The 23,891-nt window shown below is 42.7% G+C and overlaps 1 protein-coding gene across 12 annotated transcripts in view; it reads left to right on the top strand.

Annotated features, from left to right (window-relative positions):
* LOC129831848 (RNA-binding protein Musashi homolog 2-like) overlaps positions 1-23,891 on the top strand; it is a 349,374-nt gene that overhangs the window by 235,182 nt on the left and 90,301 nt on the right. For all 12 annotated transcript variants that reach the window (XR_008755821.1, XR_008755822.1, XM_055895355.1 and 9 more), the window contains one exon: positions 13,226-13,308. Coding sequence is in view for 10 of the 12 variants with exons in the window: in XM_055895355.1 (XP_055751330.1) it covers positions 13,226-13,308 (83 nt within the window). In the remaining 2 variants the exon portion in view is untranslated. The remainder of the gene's footprint in view (positions 1-13,225; positions 13,309-23,891) is intronic.

Here is a 23,891-nt window from a genome sequence, read left to right as displayed (position 1 = left end):
GCCTCTACTCCTAGGAGTGGATTTGAGAGAGCAGATATCTCCTGCTAGGGGCAGGTGTATTTCACCTACCTCTCCCTCCTGCTTCACACCACCCAGTGGCGGTGCCTCCTTCTCGGCTGGTGAGAAATTGCTCCTGACAACTGATTAGTTGGTTGTCAGAAGTGGTCGTTGTGGCGCTGATAAGGTTGGGGGGCGGTGTTGGGAGGGGAGATATGGAGGACCCAAGCCATCCTCAAAGGCAGAAAGCATTACGCTGCCCCGGGGCCTCAACAGACACATGGAAATGTCTTTCTCTCTAGATATCACAGGGGACACTTCCTCAAATGTACGGCACACACCCCTAATGCTCTCTTTAAAGAGCCCACTCGCTCACGCAACAACACACCACCTCAACATTCCCTTTTAGCTGTGTCTTCTTGGATTTGTGCCTATTCCCCCTATCGCAGGAAACCTGTTGAAGTCTCTCTCTGTGGATTTATATCTCTACGAGCACCACAGATAAACGAGTCCTTTGTGGACGCGAAATGAAACATCTTCTCTCTCAGTGCTACACATTCAGGAGCTGCTATATATACATGTACAAGCCGAGCTTGAACCAACCGTATACAACATGATTCACTTTTACACGATACAGAACGCTTCACAGTACAGATGTTTCCATTGAATGTGTCCTCCTACTCTACCTGCTGCCTTTAAACAGAATGAATGTGCGGCGGTTGTCTTTGATTTGATTCATTACTAATGGGGACCGGGGGAGGCCCCAGTACACGGGGCCAGGAGTAATGTGCTCTGTACTGGATGATGACTGGACTGAATGCAGATGGGAGGCAGAGCCCTGGTTTTTGATTAGCTGACACAGAGGAAGCACACAGCGGTGCTTAAGCGAATGAGAGCAGAGGATACATACGGAGGGAGAAAGGCCCGGGGCTGACTGAGACCCAGACCAGAGAGAATTGACAGGAGGATCTGTCAGAGAGAAGAGAGAGTGGGAAGAGATGAGATATAGAGGGAAGAGATGAGATATAGAGGGAAGAGATGAGATGTAGAGGGAAGAGATGAGATGTAGAGGGAAGAGATGAGATGTAGAGGGAAGAGATGAGATGTAGAGGGAAGAGATGAGATGTAGAGGGAAGAGATGAGATGTAGAGGGAAGAGATGAGATGTAGAGGGAAGAGATGAGATGTAGAGGGAAGAGATGAGATGTAGAGGGAAGAGATGAGATGTAGAGGGAAGAGATGAGATGTAGAGGGAAGAGATGAGATGTAGAGGGAAGAGATGAGATGTAGAGGGAAGAGATGAGATGTAGAGGGAAGAGATGAGATGTAGAGGGAAGAGATGAGATGTAGAGGGAAGAGATGAGATGTAGAGGGAAGAGATGAGATGTAGAGGGAAGAGATGAGATGTAGAGGGAAGAGATGAGATGTAGAGGGAAGAGATGAGATGTAGAGGGAAGAGATGAGATGTAGAGGGAAGAGATGAGATGTAGAGGGAAGAGATGAGATGTAGAGGGAAGAGATGAGATGTAGAGGGAAGAGATGAGATGTAGAGGGAAGAGATGAGATGTAGAGGGAAGAGATGAGATGTAGAGGGAAGAGATGAGATGTAGAGGGAAGAGATGAGATGTAGAGGGAAGAGATGAGATGTAGAGGGAAGAGATGAGATGTAGAGGGAAGAGATGAGATGTAGAGGGAAGAGATGAGATAGAGAGGGAAGAGATGAGATAGAGAGGGAAGAGATGAGATAGAGAGGGAAGAGATGAGATAGAGAGGGAAGAGATGAGATAGAGAGGGAAGAGATGAGATAGAGAGGGAAGAGATGAGATAGAGAGGGAAGAGATGAGATAGAGAGGGAAGAGATGAGATAGAGAGGGAAGAGATGAGATAGAGAGGGAAGAGATGAGATAGAGAGGGAAGAGATGAGATAGAGAGGGGAAGAGATGAGATAGAGAGGGGAAGAGATGAGATAGAGAAGGGAAGAGATGAGATAGAGAAGGGAAGAGATGAGATAGAGAAGGGAAGAGATGAGATCGAGAGGGAAGAGATGAGATCGAGAGGGAAGAGATGAGATCGAGACTCAGTGAGCATAGCCTTGCTATTGAAAGAGGCGGCCATAGGCAGACCCAGCTCTCGAGAGATGACAGGCTATGTGTCCACTGCCCCCAAATGAGGTGGAAGCTGAGCTACACTTCCTGACCTCCTGCTAAATGTATGACCACATTAGAGACACATATTTCCCTCAGATCACATAGACCCACAAAGAATTATGAAAACAAATCAAATATTGATAAACTTCCATATCTGTTAGGTGAAATATTGCAGCAGCAAGATTTGTGGCCCGTTGCCATGAGAAAAGGGCAACCAGTGGATCACAAACAATATTATAAATACCACCAATATTTATCTGTTTATTTAGTTTCCAATTCAGACTTCAACTACTTGCATATTGACACAACGCTGTACATAGTCAATAATATAACATTTGAAATGTCTATATTCTTTTAAAACTTTTGTGAGTATAATGTTTACTAATGTTTCCCTTGTTTCTTTCCCATTTGTTTGTCTATTCCATTTGCTTTGGAAATGTAAGCATGTTTCCCATGCCAGTAAAGCCCTTTGAATTTAATTGAGAGTGACAGTGAATGAATGACTAGGAGCTAGATGTATAGTGCATTCGGAAAGTATTCAGACCCCTTGACTTTTTCTACATTTTGTTACATTACAGCCTTATTCTAAAATGTGTAAAAAAAAAAAAGTATAATATCCTCATCAATCTACACACAATACCCCATAATGACAAAGCAAAAACAGGTTTTTAGAAATGTTTGGAAATAAATTAAAATTAAGAACTGAAATATCACATTTGCATAAGTATTCAGACCCTTTACTCTATTGTACGTTATTGAAGCACCTTAGAGCCTTGAGTCTTCTTGGGTATGACCTTATAAGCTTGGCACACCTGTATATGGGGAGTTTCTCCCATTCTTCTCTGCAGATCCTCTAAAGCTGGGTGGGGAGTGTCGCTGCACAGCTATTTTCAGGTCTCTCCAGAGATGTCCGATCGCGTTCAAGTCCGGGCTCTGGCTGGGCCACTCAAGGACATTCAGAGACTTGTCCCGAAGCCACTCCTGCGTTGTCTTGGCGTGACACTTGGCATTCAGGCCAAAGAGTTCAATCTTGGTTTCATCATACCAGCTAATCTTATTTCTCATGGTCTGAGTCCTTTAGGTGCCCTTTGGCAAACTCCAAGTGGGCTGTCATGTGCCTTTTACTTCCGTCTGGCCACTGTACCATAAAGGCCTGATTGGTGGAGTGCTGCAGAGATGGTTGTCCTTCTGGAAGGTTCTCCTATATCCACAGTGTAACTCTGGAGCTCTGTCGGAGTTACCATCGAGTTCTTGGTCACCTCCCTGACCAAGGCCTTTCTACCCCGATTGCTCAGTTTGGCTGGGCGGACTGTTCTAGGAAGAGTCTTGGTGGTTCCAAACTTCTTCCATTTAAGAATGATGGAAGCCACTGTGTTCTTGGGGGCCTTCCTATGCTGCAGAAATGTTTTGGTACCCTTCCCTAGATCTGTGCCTCGACACAATCCTGTATCTGAGCTCCAAGGGAAATTCCTTCGACCTCATGGCTTGGTTTTTGCTCTGAGTCTGCAGCACTCCACCAATCAGGCCTTTATGGTACAGTGGCCAGACGGAAGCCACTCCTCAGTAAAAGGCCCTTGACAGCCCGCTTGGTTTTTGCTCTGACATGCACTGACAACTGTGGGACCTTTATATAGACAGGTGGACTCTAATCAAGTTGTAGAAACATCTCAAGGATGATCAATGGAAACAGGATGCACCAGAGCTAAATTTAGAGTCTCATAGCAACAGGTCTGAATACGTACAGTTGAAGTCGGAAGTTACACCTTAGCTAAATACATTTAAAATCAGTTTTTCAAAATTCCTGACATTTAATCCTAGTAAAAATTCCCTGTCTTTGGTCAGTTAGGATCACCACTTTATTTTAAGAATGTGAAATGTCAGAATAATAGTAGAAAGAATGATTTATTTCAGATTTTATTTCTTTCATCACATTCCCAGTGGGTCAGAAGTTTACAAACACTGAATTAGTATTTTGTAGCATTGCCTTGAAATTGTTTAACTTGGGTCAAACGTTTTGGGTAGCCTTCCACACAACTTCCCACAAGAAGTTGGGTGAATGTTGGCCCATTCCTCCTGACAGAGCTGGTGTAACTGAGTCCAGTTTGTAAGCCTCTTTGCTCGCACACGGCTTTTCAGTTCTGCCCACAAATTTTCTATAGGATTGAGGTCAGGGCTTTGTGATGGCCACTCCAGTACCTTGATTTTGTTGTCTTTGCCACAACTTTGGAAGTATGCTTGGGGTTGTTGCCCATTTGGAAGACCCATTTGCGACCAAGCTTTAACTTCCTGACTGATGTCTTGAGATGTTGCTTCAAAATATCCATACATTTTCCGTCCTCATGAGGCCATCTATTTTGTGAAGTACACCAGTCCCTCCTGCAGCAAAGCACCCCCACACCATGATGCTGCCTCCCCCGTGCGTCACGGTTGGGATGGTGTTCTTCGGTTTGCAAGCCTCCCCCTTTTCCCTCCAAACATAATGATGGTCGTTATGGCAAAACAGTTCTATTTTTGTTTCATCAGACCAGAGGACATTTCTCCAAAAAGTACGATCTTTGTCCATGTGCAGTTGCAAACCAGAGTCTCGCTTTTTTAGGGTGGTTTTGGAGCAGTGGCTTCTTCCTCGCTGAGTGGCCTTTCAGGTTATGTCGATATAGGACTCGTTTTACTGTGGATACAGATACTTTTTACCTGTTTCCTCTAGCATCTTCACAAGGTCCTTTGCTGTTCTGGGATTGATTTGCACTTTTCGCACCACAGTACGTTCATCTCTAGGAGACAGAGCGCGTCTCCTTCTTGAGCGGTATGACAGCTGTGTGGTCCCATGGTGTTTATACTTGCGTACTATTGTTTGTACAGATGAACGTGGTACCTTAACTGGCTGCAAGCCCGACGTCGGTACACTTATGACAACAGCCAGCTCAAGTGCAGGGTGCGAAATTCAAAATATATTTTTTTGCAATATTTAACTTTCACGCATTAACAAGTCCAATGCAGCAAATGAAAGGTACACATCTTGTGAATCCAGCCAACATGTCCGATTTTTAAAATGTTTTACAGCGAAAACAGCACGTATATTTATGTTAGCTCACCACCAAATAAAAAAAGGACAGACATTTTTCACAGCACAGGTAGCATGCACAAAGCCAACCTAACTAACCAAGAACCAACCAACCAAACTAACCAACAAACAACTTCATCATATGACAGTCTTATAACATGTTATTCAATAAATCTATGATTTGTTCGAAAAATGTGCATTTTTCAGGTATAAATCATAGTTTACATTGCAGCTACAATCAGAAATTGCACCAAAAGCAGCCATAATAATTACAGACACCAACGTCAAATACCTAATTACTCATCATAAAACATTTCTGAAAAATACATAGTGTACAGCAAATGAAAGACAGGCATCTTGTGATTCCAGCCAATATTTCCGATTTATTAAGTGTTTTACAGCGAAAACACAATATAGCGTTATATTAGCTTACCACAATAGCCAGAAACACAAGCCATTCCCCAGTAGCAAAGGTTAGCGATCGTAACAAACCAGAAAAAGATATATAATTTTTTGACTAACCTTGATATGCTTCATCAGATGACAGTCCTATAACATCAGGTTATACATACACTTATGTTTTGTTCGAAAATGTGCATATTTAGAGCTGAAATCAGTGGTTATACATTGTGCTAACGTAGCTACTTTTTCCCACAACGTCCGGATATTTTTCTGACACTTTTTCTGACACACATATTCTGACCAAATAGCTATTCATAAACATAACTAAAAAATACATGTTGTATAGGAAATGATAGATACATTAGTTCTTAATGAAATCGCTGTGTTAGAATTCTAAAAATAACTTCATTACCACATCCAGTTTACGTTATAGCGAGAGAGTACCCAAACTCTGGGCGCAAACGACTAGTTCACATGTTCGACAGATATATGAAATAGCATCATAAAATGGGTCTTACTTTTGCTGATCTTTCATCAGAATGTTTTCAGAAGGCAATTCCAGGTCCATCCTCGCGCCTTCCAGAAAACAGGAAATGGGTGACACGTCATTCCAAGAGGATTTATTCCACTTCAGACCAAGATAAACACTCAATTTCTTCTCTCACTGCCTCTTGACACCTAGGGGAAGGTGTATGACGTGCATGTATACTAATACGTATCATGCCCATTTATAGGCAGGACCTAGAACAGAGCCTCGATTTCAGACTTTCCACTTCCTGGTCAGGAAGTTTGTGCCAAATGAGTTCTGTTTTACTCACAGATATAATTCAAACGGTTTTAGAAACTAGAGAGTGTTTTCTATCCAATAGTAATAATAATATGCATATTGTACGAGCAAGAATTGAGTACGAGGCCGTTTGAAATGGGCACCTTTTATCTGGCTACTCAATACTGCCCCTGCAGCCCAAACAGGTTAAGGCATTTGGAAATTGCTCTCAAGGATGAACCAGACTTGTGGAGGCCTACAATTTTTTTCTGAGGTCTTGGCTGATTTCTTTTGATTTTCCCATGATGTCAAGCAAAGAGGCACTGAGTTTGAAGGTAGGCCTTGAAATACATCCACAGGTACACCTCCAATTGACTCAAATGATGTCAATTAGCCTATCAGAAGTTTCTAAAGCCATGACATCATTTTCTGGAATTTTCCAAGCTGTTTAAAGGCACAGTCAACTTAGTGTATGTAAACGTCTGACCCACTGGAATTGTGATATAAATAATTATAAATGAAAAATAATCTGTCTGTAAACAATTGTTGGAAAAATGACTTGTGTCATGCAAAGTAGATGTCCTAACTGACTTGCCAAATCTATAATTTGTTAACAAGAAATTTGTGGAGTGGTTGAAAAACAAGTTTTAATGACTCCAACCTAAATGTATGTAAACCTCCGACTGTATGTAAATAAAAAAAATAAAGGAATTCTGTTTCTTATTTTTTATAAATTCGCAAAAATGTCCAAAAGCTGTTTTCACTTTGTCATTATTAGGCTGCATCACATCCGGCTGTGATTGGGAGTCCCATAGGGCGGTGCACAATTGGCCCAGCGTTGTCAGGGTGGACCGTCATTGTAAATAAGAATTTGTTCTTAACTGACTTGCCTAGTTAAATAAAGGTTAAATAATAATAAATACATAAATTATTGGGTATTGTGTGTAGATTGAGGATATATATATTTAAAAAATTCATTTTAGAGTAAGGCTGTAACGTGACAAAATGTGGAAAAAGTCAAGGGGTCTGAATACTTTCCGAGTGCACTGCATGTGATCTGTGTTTCATTGATCTAATACTGTATGTTCCTGAGAGAGAGATTGGCCGAGAGAGGCTTGAGAGTTGAGGAATGGGGGTTGTGAGTTGAGTTCTCTGTCTGACGTGTGATCTCCCTGGATCAGAACAGGATGTCATGGAGAGAGGGCAGGTCATAGACTAATGAACTTCACTTCCTGCCTTTCACCAGAGAGAGTGTAGGCGGCTTTGATCACTGATACCTGTTTGATGATGTCTAATGCCTGTATGGATTCAACTTCATATGGGGGGGTGGACTATGTGTACATATAACATTCAGGCAGAGTTTCTGTACCTGTGTTTGTGAATTGAATGTCCTGCACTGTACTGTGTAATAACTCATTGTTAGTGTACTGTGGTGTGTGCAGAGGCGGGACAGGACAGGGGGTGTTGTCGGAACGGTTGCTCTCTCTTGACCCTCTTATCAGTCCTCCCGCCTCTTTATCTGCCCTTATCTGCTTGCGTGTGTGGAGAAGGGGGGGGGGGGGCGTCTGGCCACGTGCTGGCTCTCTGTCAAACCCTTTTGAACTCTTGACTCCCACATGATTATCTCCCATTCTCTTAAAAGCCAAAGCCTTGTTTCAGCTTGTCACAGCAGGTCGCAAAACTTCTGCTTTATTTCGCTCCGCTCCGTGTGTTTGTTTTAGAGAGTGTACTGATTAGTCAGTGGAAGGCTTTCCTGCTGGAGTGTGTAAGTGTGTGTGTTAGCGCACGTGGGCATTTTTGGGTGTCTGTATCCTTTGTATATGCCTTCATGATGTAATCGCTTTATATGACATGTAGATAATCTGGTCAATTTTTAGCCCATGAGCCACTAGATTATCCTCTCAGATGAAGATCACTTTGTTGGTCAATTGCACATAAGGTCCAACCGAGGCAATGGCATCTAACATTTGATACCGGCAACCCTGATCAGTGGCGGAACTAGAGTTGTCTACATGGGGTAGCCAGGGGGTGGCCAAGGCTACTTCAGGGGGTCCATAGTCCATGACAGAAAATAGTGTAACTCTAACCTGGCATCTAAGGAGCAGTGATAATTCACTTAACCCGGAGTTCTTCAGTATGGCAGATAATGTGGTCTAAAATGGTTACTTCACTAGAAATCTTTAACATACTATGAATAGTCAGTGTCTCTACCTCGGAACTGCAGCTCTCTCACTCACTCACTCACTCACTCACTCACTCACTCACTCACTCACTCACTCACTCACTCTCTCTCACACATTGTACTGTACTCACGTACTGGAGAGACTTGGGTCACTGTTTTCATTAATATATAATCTGGGTCTATAAATGTTGTACATCCAAAATATTTTCAGAAAATAAAGCTCAAGCACCAAGTAGATAAGATACCATTTGTGTGTTACATAAATTGAAAAAAAGTAAATTTGCAATTTGACATACCAGGCATCAAGCAGAAATGGACTTGAAAAATATAAATAATTCTTCTTTGAAAAACACCTCTGCAGCTCAGCTGTGAGACTGTCAAGCACCTGATAAAAGATTGCTCTTTGGAAGCTCTCACCATCATTTTGGTGACTATTTTTCTGTCCTACAGTGCTCATCATCAATGAATCGTGAAATCTTAAGCTTGTTTTAGGCTGTCTTTTACATACTGTTTGTACACTTATTTTGCAGTGCTCTGCAATCTCTTCACCATCTTTCCATAGTTCTCCAAAGTAACCCTCACTTCTGTAGTCCTGTAATGTGTCTGTAAGGGCACCTACTAGATCCACAGCCCCTGCTAGGTCAAGAGAGCTTGATTGGAGCATGTCAGAAAGACATTTGGCGTCACCAAGCACTTTACAAAAGGTAACCAAAAGCCCAATGAAATGTAAATCTATCTGAGAAAGAAGGTCGCTTGCCTCCACTGATCTATCACCACTATTTTCTGATATCCTGTAGCACTCTCAGAACTGCTGGAAGCCTGTCCCTCAGATTACAGCATGCCGTGTATATGCATGCCTGTAGTTCCCTGGGCTGCTGTGGATACAGCTCTTTCTGAACTGCAAGCCATTTGAGATGAACGTACGAGCCAGATACAAAGTTATAAAGATTCTGCAGGAGAGCAAAACAGTGAACTGCCTCAGGCACTGATTTTACAGCATCGACAAGATCCAAATTCAAACAATGTGCATTACAGTGCACATAAAATGCAAATCTTGCACTGTTTTTAATCCGTGCAGACACACCAGAATGCTTTCCGCTCATGGCGGATGCACCGTCATAGCCTTGCACCACAAGATTATTTCTGTAGTCCAGACCATGTTTTTCAAGGCAATCAATTATCATTTTTGTGAGACCTGCTGCATCTAAGCTTTCAGCTGACTGAAAGTGTAAAAAGATTTCATGGATGGCCCCGTTGTAATAGTACCTCAATCAATCAATCAAGTTTATTTTATATAGCCCTTCGTACATCAGCTAATATCTCGAAGTGCTGTACAGAAACCCAGCCTAAAACCCCAAACAGCAAGCAATGCAGGTGTAGAAGCACGGTGGCTAGGAAAAACTCCCTAGAAAGGCCAAAACCTAGGAAGAAACCTAGAGAGGAACCAGGCTATGAGGGGTGGCCAGTCCTCTTCTGGCTGTGCCGGGTGGAGATTATAACAGAAGATGGCCAAGATGTTCAAAATGTTCATAAATGACAAGCATGGTCAAATAATAATCAGGAATAAATGTCAGTTGGCTTTTCATAGCCGATAATTAAGAGTTGAAAACAGCAGGTCTGGGACAGGTAGGGGTTCCATAATCGCGGGCAGAACAGTTGAAACTGGGACAGCAGCAAGGCCAGGTGGACTGGGGACAGCAAGGAGTCATCATGCCCGGTAGTCCTGACGTATGGTCCTAGGGCTCAGTTCCTCCGAGAGAGAGAAAGAAAGAGAGAAGGAGAGAATTAGAGAGAGCATACTTAAATTCCCACAGGACACTGGATAAGACAGGAGAAGTACTCCAGATATAACCAACTGGCCCTAGCCCCCCGACACAAACTACTGCAGCATAAATACTGGAGGCTGAGACAGGAGGGGTCAGGAGACACTGTGGCCCCATCCGATGATACCCCCGGACAGGGCCAAACAGGAAGGATATAACCCCACCCACTTTGCCAAAGCACAGCCCCCGCACCACTAGAGGGATATCTTCAGCCACCAACTTACAATCCTGAGACAAGGCCGAGTATAGCCCACAAAGATCTCCACCACAGCACAAACCAAGGGGGGGCGCCAACCCAGACAGGAAGATCACGTCAGTAACTCAACCCACTCAAGTGACGCACCCCTCCTAGGGACGGCATGAAAGAGCACCAGTAAGCCAGTGACTCAGCCCCTGTAATAGGGTTAGGTTACCTCACAACTAAAGACGTTTAATAAAAGTTATTTATTTCTTTAGATCTTTGGTTTAATCAGCAATTACACTAAAAACTTCAATTTCTTTTACTTCTCTTATTATTTAACTTTGTACCATCTCAGCTAAGCCCTCAAGAACTTCGTTCTGGATTTGGTGGCTTGTGTACTTAGCATTGCCACATGCATTCATCCTTTTCTCTATTAGAGGGTCATGCTTTGCTATTTATTCTAAGATTGTCAAAAAATACCCTTGTTGTGAGTCATCAGTCTCTCGATGACCTCTCTGTGCTATAGTTAGAATTGCAGTTACAAAGAGCACAAATGCAATTGTTTTAATGTAAGTAGAGTTTTCCTCCACTTTCTTTTTCCGGTCCTCATTTCTGACATCTAACATTGATGAGTTGCTGTCAATTGCCCTTTATGCTGATTCCAAGCATACATATCATTGATATGATGCTCTGCCTTCGAATGGAGCTTAAACCCAGAATCTTTAAACAGCGCCTTTTTCCAGTTACAAAAACATGACTGTGATGTGAAGGCAGATTCAGCTGTATTGGGCAGAGAAAAATGCCTACAGGCGAAACAATAAATTGAATCTTGACATACAGAATATTCAAGCCATGAATTGTCCTTATAGCAGAATCTGTTGAAAGTACTTTTCCTAGTACCATGCTGAGTTCTGGGAAATGTTTTCAAACATGGCTGTACAGGACCCTCTTCTCTGGATCTGGAAATGTCTGAAATACACGTTAAATAATGTGTCATAACTCTATGGAAATGTAGAATTAAGGGATCCACAAGATTAGATACTAACAGCTGCTAACTAAAATGTGTAGTTTAAAGTATAGGCCTGGCCTACCATTGGGTCCTTTTGGAACAGAAGTCTGATATCTCTCCCTTTTTTTATGTTTAATTGACCCAATGCAAAAATAGGCTACTAGTTACCCCACGTTAGCTAAACATTGGTATACTGTAACTTAAGACACTGCACTGTATATGTGTGTATTACTAGCACAGATGTAAACATAATGTTAGGCTAAATTGGGAACTGATCTCTCTTATCTGATTAACTGTCTGTTGATGGAGCCAAAGGTCTAAAGTTAACTTACACAGCGACTCAACTTTCAATAAAGTTGTTCAGGAAACCTAAACCCGATGCTAAACTTTAAAACTTACTTCAAATATGATGCTTTCGCCAATCGCAAAATATTCTCTCTTCTTCTGTATGTTCTTCTTATTCTTCTGTATCTCGCAACCAATGTTAATATTCTCTCTTCCTCGTCCTCGATTTGAAAATGCGCCGCCGAACATCAAAATAAATGCTTCTTTCAACAAGAGGTGAAATGAGATGTCAAACAGCATCAAACTGCCAGTAGCTGCCACGCCCTGACCTTAGAGAGCCTTTTTATGTCTCTATTTGGTTTGGTCAGGGTGTGATTTGGGGTGGGCATTCTATGTTTTGTTTTCTATGATTTTCGTATTTCTATGTTTTGGCCGGGTATGGTTCTCAATCAGGGACAGCTGTCTATCGTTGTCTCTGATTGGGAACCATACTTAGGTAGCCCTTTTTCCCTCCTTTGGTTGTGGGAAGTTAACTTTGTTTGTGGCACATAGCCCTTAAGCTTCACGGTTGTGTTTGTATTGTTTTTGTCGTTATTTCTAAATAGAAGGGAATATGTACGCTCACCACGCCGCGCTTTGGTCCACTTCTTAAAACGGCCGTGACAGTAGCAAATGAAATTTTGGGGGTGGCACCCCGGACACCCCTCTGGCTCCACCCCTGACCCTGATGCCAGCTAACTTCCTGTCAGATTTTTCGTGTCCGGTTGCTGGTTTGCTGCTAGGCAACCTGCCTGCCACTATTAGTTAAGAATGAGATAATCCGGTCAAGCCATGAGTTACTAGATTACCCTCTATTAGTTATCAATTAGTGTTTGTTGCTGATTTGAGAGATTTATATGATGTTCTGTGTATCAATAATATGATATGGCCTGACATTACCATAAAACTAGAATGTGTTTTACAGTGAAATATCAATGAAGAGCAGAGAATATCTGTAATGAAATTCACGGGCTAGGCCAAAGTCCATGAACTTCCTTTACTGAGCTTTGTGGCATTTCCCTCCTCTTCTGTCTGTGAAGCAGGAATATAGTTATTCTAATAATGAGAACTGTATCATTTTTATTGCACATAGCTGTACGGCCGTTCCAGATCTATAACTGCGTCTTTATTCGGTCCTGATAACACAGGGTTTAGCTAAATTTAGTGGACACATTTTCATATGTTGCCTATCTTGCAAATTCAAGTTGTTCTATGAATTTTGACAATAAGCAATGCTTTATTTCTCTCTGCCTTTTTCTCCTTTTCACTCACTCTCTTTCTCTCTCTGTCCCCCTCTTCCTGTCATTCTCTCTACCTCTCTGTCCTCCCTGCAGGTTTCGGCTTTGTAACTTTCGAGGTTGAGGACGTTGTGGAGAAAGTATGCGAGATCCACTTTCATGAAATCAATAATAAAATGGTGAGTGGCTCTCGCTTTTCAAATGCTGGACGGTGCGTTGCTGTCTGGATTAATATTTGATTTTCTCTTTAGCACAGCGGGAACGATGGCAGACACACACACACACACACACACACACACACACACACACACACACACACACACACACACACAGAGGTTTTTAGGGATATGGAGTCAGTGGTGTGCACTGTGCACCGATGACCACACACCATGAAATTGTGTTTGTGAGTCGTTCCTGGCAGAAGGGCAAAACCACCTGTCCCTACCTCACGCAAAACCACCCTGCAAATCAGGCTGGAACAGCTATCCATGTCTGAAAGCTGGTGGTATTATAAAAAATAAAAAAACATTAAACCTATCAGCCCAGGCTGTTTCAATGCCACACCTGATGCCAGACCTGGTGTTGATGTTTATTCTTAATCTTCAGTAGTGGCAGTGTGTTTCCACTAGACTGATTTTGGGTCAGGGTTAATGGCATGTTGACCAGGTAGTGGTGGGGGTAGGCTGTGAGCAGGCTGGCTGAGGCCCAGGATGGTGAGGCAATGGTGTGCAGAGAGGATGAGGGTGGTGGTGGTGGTGACGCCTGGGTGTAGCGTTAGCCTACGCTAGTTGCTTGTCACTCACTCAGCCTGCTGTGGCTCAGACAGTGCAGTATAGCAGCGTAGGGGGAGCGTATCAGACCCTACATGGCTCCATATCCTGACCTGCCGTGCACTGACAACTCTCTTTCCTTAGTCAACACTACCACTACTACACTACTCTCCCTCCTTAGTCAACACTACCACTACTACACTACTCTCTTTCCTTAGTCAACACTACCACTACTACACTACTCTACTCTCTCTTCTTAGTCAACACTACCACTACTACACTACTCTCTCTTCTTAGTCAACACTACCACTACTACACTACTCTCTCTTCTTAGTCAACACTACCACTACTACACTACTCTGATGTCTCTCCTTAGTCCACACTACCACTTCTACACTACTCTGATCTCCCTCTTTAGTCAACACTACCACTACTACTCTACTCTCCCTCCTTAGTCCACACTACCACTACTACACTACTCTGATCTCCCTCCTTAGTCCACACTACCACTTCTACACTACTCTGATCTCCCTCTTTAGTCAACACTACCACTACTACTCTACTCTCCCTCCTTAGTCCACACTACCACTACTACACTACTCTGATCTCCCTCTGTAGTCAATACTACCACTACTACTCTGCTCTTCCTTCTTAGTCAACACTACCACTACACTACTCTACTCTCTCTTCTTAGTCAACATTACCACTACACTACTCTACTCTCTCTTCTTAGTCAACATTACCACTACTACACTACTCTGATGTCTCTCCTTAGTCCACACTACCACTTCTACACTACTCTGATCTCCCTCTTTAGTCAACACTACCACTACTACTCTACTCTCCCTCCTTAGTCCACACTACCACTACTACACTACTCTGATCTCCCTCCTTAGTCAACACTACCACTACTACACTACTCTACTCTCCCTCCTTAGTCAACACTACCACTACTACACTACTCTACTCTCCCTCCTTAGTCAACACTACCACTACTACACTACTCTACCGGCTTAGTCAACACTACCACTACTACACTACTCTCCCTCTTTAGTCAACACTACCACTACTACACTACTCTGATGTCTCTCCTTAGTCCACACTACCTCTTCTACACTACTCTGATCTCCCTCTTTAGTCAACACTACCACTACTACACTACTCTCCCTCCTTAGTCAACACTACCACTACTACACTACTCTCCCTCCTTAGTCAACACTACCACTACTACTCTACTCTCCCTCCTTAGTCAACACTACCACTACTACTCTACTCTCCCTCCTTAGTCAACACTACCACTACTACTCTACTCTCCCTCCTTAGTCAACACTACCACTACTACACTACTCTCCCTCTTTAGTCAACACTACCACTACTACACTACTCTCCCTCCTTAGTCAACACTACCACTACTACACTAATCTCCCTCCTTAGTCAAACTACCACCAGTACTCTGCTCTTCCTTCTTAGTCAACACTATCACTACACTACTCTGATCTCCCTCCTTAGTCAACACTACCACTACTACACTACTCTCCCTTCTTAGTCAACACTACCACTACTACACTACTCTCCCTCCTTAGTCAAACTACCACTACTACTCTACTCTTCCTTCTTAGTCAACACTACCACTACTACACTACTCTCCCTCCTTAGTCAACACTACCACTACTACTCTACTCTCCCTCCTTAGTCAACACTACCACTACTACTCTACTCTCCCTCCTTAGTCAACACTACCACTACTACTCTACTCTCCCTCCTTAGTCAACACTACCACTACTACACTAATCTCCCTCCTTAGTCAAACTACCACCAGTACTCTGCTCTTCCTTCTTAGTCAACACTATCACTACACTACTCTGATCTCCCTCCTTAGTCAACACTACCACTACTACACTACTCTCCCTCCTTAGTCAAACTACCACTACTACTCTACTCTTCCTTCTTAGTCAACACTACCACTACTACACTACTCTCTCTTCTTAGTCAACACTACCACTACTACTCTACTCTCTCTTCTTAGTCAACACTATCACTACACTACTCTGATCTCCCTCCTTAGTCAACACTACCACTACTACACTACTCTCCCTTCTTAGTCAACACTACCACTACTACACTACTCTCCCTCCTTAGTCAAACTACCACTACTACTCTACTCTTCCTTCTTAGTCAACACTATCACTACACTACTCTGATCTCCCTCCTTAGTCAACACTACCACTACTACTCTACTCTCCTTCCTTAGTCAACACTACCACTACTACACTACTCTCCCTCCTTAGTCAACACTACCACTACTACACTACTCTCTCTTCTTAGTCAACACTACCACTACTACACTACTCTCTCTTCTTAGTCAACACTACCACTACTACACTACTCTCTCTTCTTAGTCAACACTACCACTACTACACTACTCTCCCGGCTTAGTCAACACTACCACTACTACACTACTCTCCCTCTGTAGTCAATACTACCACTACTACACTACTCTCCCTCTGTAGTCAATACTACCACTACTACTCTGCTCTTCCTTCTTAGTCAACACTACCACTACACTACTCTACTCTCTCTTCTTAGTCAACATTACCACTACTACACTACTCTGATGTCTCTCCTTAGTCCACACTACCTCTTCTACACTACTCTGATCTCCCTCTTTAGTCAACACTACCACTACTACACTACTCTCCCTCCTTAGTCAACACTACCACTACTACTCTACTCTCCCTCCTTAGTCAACACTACCACTACTACTCTACTCTCCCTCCTTAGTCAACACTACCACTACTACTCTACTCTCCCTCCTTAGTCAACACTACCACTACTACACTACTCTCCCTCTTTAGTCAACACTACCACTACTACACTACTCTCCCTCCTTAGTCAACACTACCACTACTACACTACTCTCCCTCCTTAGTCAACACTACCACTACTACTCTACTCTCCCTCCTTAGTCAACACTACCACTACTACACTACTCTCCCTCCTTAGTCAACACTACCACTACTACACTACTCTCCCTCCTTAGTCAAACTACCACCAGTACTCTGCTCTTCCTTCTTAGTCAACACTATCACTACACTACTCTGATCTCCCTCCTTAGTCAACACTACCACTACTACACTACTCTCCCTCCTTAGTCAAACTACCACTACTACTCTACTCTTCCTTCTTAGTCAACACTACCACTACTACACTACTCTCTCTTCTTAGTCAACACTACCACTACTACTCTGCTCTTCCTTCTTAGTCAACACTACCACTACTGCTCTACTCTCTCTTCTTAGTCAACACTACCACTACTACACTACTCTCTCTTCTTAGTCAACACTACCACTACTACTCTGCTCTTCCTTCTTAGTCAACACTACCACTACTACTCTACTCTCTCTTCTTAGTCAACACTACCACTACTACACTACTCTCTCTTCTTAGTCAACACTACCACAACTACACTACTCTCTCTTCTTAGTCAACACTACCACTACTACACTACTCTACTCTCTCTTCTTAGTCAACACTACCACTACTACACTACTCTCTCTTCTTAGTCAACACTACCACTACTACACTACTCTCCCTCCTTAGTCAACACTACCACTACTACACTACTCTACTCTCTCTTCTTAGTCAACACTACCACTACTACTCTGATCTCCCTTCTTAGTCAACACTACCACTACTACACTACTCTCTCTTCTTAGTCAACACTACCACTACTACTCTGATCTCCCTTCTTAGTCAACACTACCACTACTACACTACTCTCTCTTCTTAGTCAACACTACCACTACTACTCTACTCTCTCTTCTTAGTCAACACTACCACAACTACACTACTCTCTCTTCTTAGTCAACACTACCACTACTACACTACTCTCTCTTCTTAGTCAACACTACCACTACTACTCTGATCTCCCTTCTTAGTCAACACTACCACTACTACTCTACTCTCTCTTCTTAGTCAACACTACCACAACTACACTACTCTCTCTTCTTAGTCAACACTACCACTACTACACTACTCTCTCTTCTTAGTCAACACTACCACTACTACTCTACTCTCCCTCCTTAGTCAACACTACCACTACTACACTACTCTCTCTTCTTAGTCAACACTACCACAACTACTCTACTCTCTCTTCTTAGTCAACACTACCACTACTACTCTGCTCTTCCTTCTTAGTCAACACTACCACTACTACACTACTCTCTCTTCTTAGTCAACACTACCACAACTACTCTACTCTCTCTTCTTAGTCAACACTACCACTACTACTCTGCTCTTCCTTCTTAGTCAACACTACCACTGCTACACTACTCTGATCTCTCTTCTTAGTCAACACTACCACTACTACTCTGATCTCCCTTCTTAGTCAACACTACCACTACTACACTACTCTACTCTCTCTTCTTAGTCAACACTACCACTACTACTCTGATCTCCCTTCTTAGTCAACACTACCACTACTACTCTGATCTCCCTTCTTAGTCAACACTACCACTACTACACTACTCTACTCTCTCTTCTTAGTCAACACTACCACTACTACTCTGATCTCCCTTCTTAGTCAACACTACCACTACTACACTACTCTACTCTCTCTTCTTAGTCAACACTACCACTACTACTCTGATCTCCCTTCTTAGTCAACACTACCACTACTACACTACTCTACTCTCTCTTCTTAGTCAACACTACCACTACTACTCTGATCTCCCTTCTTAGTCAACACTACCACTACTACACTACTCTACTCTCTCTTCTTAGTCAACACTACCACTACTACTCTGATCTCCCTTCTTAGTCAACACTACCACTACTACACTACTCTACTCTCTCTTCTTAGTCAACACTACCACTACTACTCTGATCTCCCTTCTTAGTCAACACTACCACTACTACACTACTCTACTCTCTCTTCTTAGTCAACACTACCACTACTACTCTTATCTCCCTTCTTAGTCAACACTACCACTACTACACTACTCTACTCTCTCTTCTTAGTCAACACTACCACTACTACTCTGATCTCCCTTCTTAGTCAACACTACCACTACTACACTACTCTACTCTCTCTTCTTAGTCAACACTACCACTACTACTCTGATCTCCCGTCTTAGTCAACACTACCACTACTACACTACTCTACTCTCTCTTCTTAGTCAACACTACCACTACTACTCTGATCTCCCTTCTTAGTCAACACTACCACTACTACACTGCTCTCTCTTCTTAGTCAACACTACCACTACTACACTGCTCTCTCTTCTTAGTCAACACTACCACTACTACTCTACTCTCTCTTCTTAGTCAACACTACCACAACTACACTACTCTCTCTTCTTAGTCAACAATACCACTACTCTCTCTTCTTAGTCAACACTACCACTACTACACTACTCTCTCTTCTTAGTCAACACTACCACTACTACACTACTCTCCCTCCTTAGTCAAACTACCACTACTACTCTACTCTTCCTTCTTAGTCAACACTACCACTACTACACTACTCTCTCTTCTTAGTCAACACTACCACTACTACTCTGCTCTTCCTTCTTAGTCAACACTACCACTACTACTCTACTCTCTCTTCTTAGTCAACACTACCACTACTACACTACTCTCTCTTCTTAGTCAACACTACCACTACTACTCTGCTCTTCCTTCTTAGTCAACACTACCACTACTACTCTACTCTCTCTTCTTAGTCAACACTACCACTACTACACTACTCTCTCTTCTTAGTCAACACTACCACAACTACACTACTCTCTCTTCTTAGTCAACACTACCACTACTACACTACTCTACTCTCTCTTCTTAGTCAACACTACCACTACTACACTACTCTCTCTTCTTAGTCAACACTACCACTACTACACTACTCTCCCTCCTTAGTCAACACTACCACTACTACACTACTCTACTCTCTCTTCTTAGTCAACACTACCACTACTACTCTGATCTCCCTTCTTAGTCAACACTACCACTACTACACTACTCTCTCTTCTTAGTCAACACTACCACTACTACTCTGATCTCCCTTCTTAGTCAACACTACCACTACTACACTACTCTCTCTTCTTAGTCAACACTACCACTACTACTCTACTCTCTCTTCTTAGTCAACACTACCACAACTACACTACTCTCTCTTCTTAGTCAACACTACCACTACTACACTACTCTCTCTTCTTAGTCAACACTACCACTACTACTCTGATCTCCCTTCTTAGTCAACACTACCACTACTACTCTACTCTCTCTTCTTAGTCAACACTACCACAACTACACTACTCTCTCTTCTTAGTCAACACTACCACTACTACACTACTCTCTCTTCTTAGTCAACACTACCACTACTACTCTACTCTCCCTCCTTAGTCAACACTACCACTACTACACTACTCTCTCTTCTTAGTCAACACTACCACAACTACTCTACTCTCTCTTCTTAGTCAACACTACCACTACTACTCTGCTCTTCCTTCTTAGTCAACACTACCACTACTACACTACTCTCTCTTCTTAGTCAACACTACCACAACTACTCTACTCTCTCTTCTTAGTCAACACTACCACTACTACTCTGCTCTTCCTTCTTAGTCAACACTACCACTGCTACACTACTCTGATCTCTCTTCTTAGTCAACACTACCACTACTACTCTGATCTCCCTTCTTAGTCAACACTACCACTACTACACTACTCTACTCTCTCTTCTTAGTCAACACTACCACTACTACTCTGATCTCCCTTCTTAGTCAACACTACCACTACTACTCTGATCTCCCTTCTTAGTCAACACTACCACTACTACACTACTCTACTCTCTCTTCTTAGTCAACACTACCACTACTACTCTGATCTCCCTTCTTAGTCAACACTACCACTACTACACTACTCTACTCTCTCTTCTTAGTCAACACTACCACTACTACTCTGATCTCCCTTCTTAGTCAACACTACCACTACTACACTACTCTACTCTCTCTTCTTAGTCAACACTACCACTACTACTCTGATCTCCCTTCTTAGTCAACACTACCACTACTACACTACTCTACTCTCTCTTCTTAGTCAACACTACCACTACTACTCTGATCTCCCTTCTTAGTCAACACTACCACTACTACACTACTCTACTCTCTCTTCTTAGTCAACACTACCACTACTACTCTGATCTCCCTTCTTAGTCAACACTACCACTACTACACTACTCTACTCTCTCTTCTTAGTCAACACTACCACTACTACTCTGATCTCCCTTCTTAGTCAACACTACCACTACTACACTACTCTACTCTCTCTTCTTAGTCAACACTACCACTACTACTCTTATCTCCCTTCTTAGTCAACACTACCACTACTACACTACTCTACTCTCTCTTCTTAGTCAACACTACCACTACTACTCTGATCTCCCTTCTTAGTCAACACTACCACTACTACACTACTCTACTCTCTCTTCTTAGTCAACACTACCACTACTACTCTGATCTCCCGTCTTAGTCAACACTACCACTACTACACTACTCTACTCTCTCTTCTTAGTCAACACTACCACTACTACTCTGATCTCCCTTCTTAGTCAACACTACCACTACTACACTGCTCTCTCTTCTTAGTCAACACTACCACTACTACACTGCTCTCTCTTCTTAGTCAACACTACCACTACTACTCTACTCTCTCTTCTTAGTCAACACTACCACAACTACACTACTCTCTCTTCTTAGTCAACAATACCACTACTCTCTCTTCTTAGTCAACACTACCACTACTACACTACTCTCTCTTCTTAGTCAACACTACCACTACTACACTACTCTCCCTCTGTAGTCAATACTACCACTACTACTCTGCTCTTCCTTCTTAGTCAACACTACCACTACTACTCTACTCTCTCTTCTTAGTCAACATTACCACTACACTACTCTACTCTCTCTTCTTAGTCAACATTACCACTACTACACTACTCTGATGTCTCTCCTTAGTCCACACTACCTCTTCTACACTACTCTGATCTCCCTCTTTAGTCAACACTACCACTACTACACTACTCTCCCTCCTTAGTCAACACTACCACTACTACTCTACTCTCCCTCCTTAGTCAACACTACCACTACTACTCTACTCTCCCTCCTTAGTCAACACTACCACTACTACTCTACTCTCCCTCCTTAGTCAACACTACCACTACTACACTACTCTCCCCCTTTAGTCAACACTACCACTACTACACTACTCTCCCTCCTTAGTCAACACTACCACTACTACACTACTCTCCCTCCTTAGTCAACACTACCACTACTACTCTACTCTCCCTCCTTAGTCAACACTACCACTACTACACTACTCTCCCTCCTTAGTCAACACTACCACTACTACACTAATCTCCCTCCTTAGTCAAACTACCACCAGTACTCTGCTCTTCCTTCTTAGTCAACACTATCACTACACTACTCTGATCTCCCTCCTTAGTCAAACTACCACTACTACTCTACTCTTCCTTCTTAGTCAACACTACCACTACTACACTGCTCTCTCTTCTTAGTCAACACTACCACTACTACTCTACTCTCTCTTCTTAGTCAACACTACCACAACTACACTACTCTCTCTTCTTAGTCAACACTACCACTACTACACTACTCTCTCTTCTTAGTCAACACTACCACTACTACTCTGATCTCCCTTCTTAGTCAACACTACCACTACTACTCTACTCTCTCTTCTTAGTCAACACTACCACAACTACACTACTCTCTCTTCTTAGTCAACACTACCACTACTACACTACTCTCTCTTCTTAGTCAACACTACCACTACTACTCTACTCTCCCTCCTTAGTCAACACTACCACTACTACACTACTCTCTCTTCTTAGTCAACACTACCACAACTACTCTACTCTCTCTTCTTAGTCAACACTACCACTACTACTCTGCTCTTCCTTCTTAGTCAACACTACCACTACTACACTACTCTCTCTTCTTAGTCAACACTACCACAACTACTCTACTCTCTCTTCTTAGTCAACACTACCACTACTACTCTGCTCTTCCTTCTTAGTCAACACTACCACTACTACACTACTCTGATCTCTCTTCTTAGTCAACACTACCACTACTACTCTGATCTCCCTTCTTAGTCAACACTACCACTACTACACTACTCTACTCTCTCTTCTTAGTCAACACTACCACTACTACTCTGATCTCCCTTCTTAGTCAACACTACCACTACTACTCTGATCTCCCTTCTTAGTCAACACTACCACTACTACACTACTCTACTCTCTCCTCTTAGTCAACACTACCACTACTACTCTGATCTCCCTTCTTAGTCAACACTACCACTACTACACTACTCTACTCTCTCTTCTTAGTCAACACTACCACTACTACTCTGATCTCCCTTCTTAGTCAACACTACCACTACTACACTACTCTACTCTCTCTTCTTAGTCAACACTACCACTACTACTCTGATCTCCCTTCTTAGTCAACACTACCACTACTACACTACTCTACTCTCTCTTCTTAGTCAACACTACCACTACTACTCTGATCTCCCTTCTTAGTCAACACTACCACTACTACACTACTCTACTCTCTCTTCTTAGTCAACACTACCACTACTACTCTGATCTCCCTTCTTAGTCAACACTACCACTACTACACTACTCTACTCTCTCTTCTTAGTCAACACTACCACTACTACTCTTATCTCCCTTCTTAGTCAACACTACCACTACTACACTACTCTACTCTCTCTTCTTAGTCAACACTACCACTACTACTCTGATCTCCCTTCTTAGTCAACACTACCACTACTACACTACTCTACTCTCTCTTCTTAGTCAACACTACCACTACTACTCTGATCTCCCGTCTTAGTCAACACTACCACTACTACACTACTCTACTCTCTCTTCTTAGTCAACACTACCACTACTACTCTGATCTCCCTTC

The sequence above is a fragment of the Salvelinus fontinalis genome, chromosome 33 (assembly GCF_029448725.1).
Source record: "Salvelinus fontinalis isolate EN_2023a chromosome 33, ASM2944872v1, whole genome shotgun sequence".
Classification (NCBI taxonomy): Eukaryota; Metazoa; Chordata; class Actinopteri; order Salmoniformes; family Salmonidae; genus Salvelinus; species Salvelinus fontinalis.
Note: the sequence above shows the minus strand (reverse complement) of the source record. Positions and strands in the feature narration are given on the sequence as shown.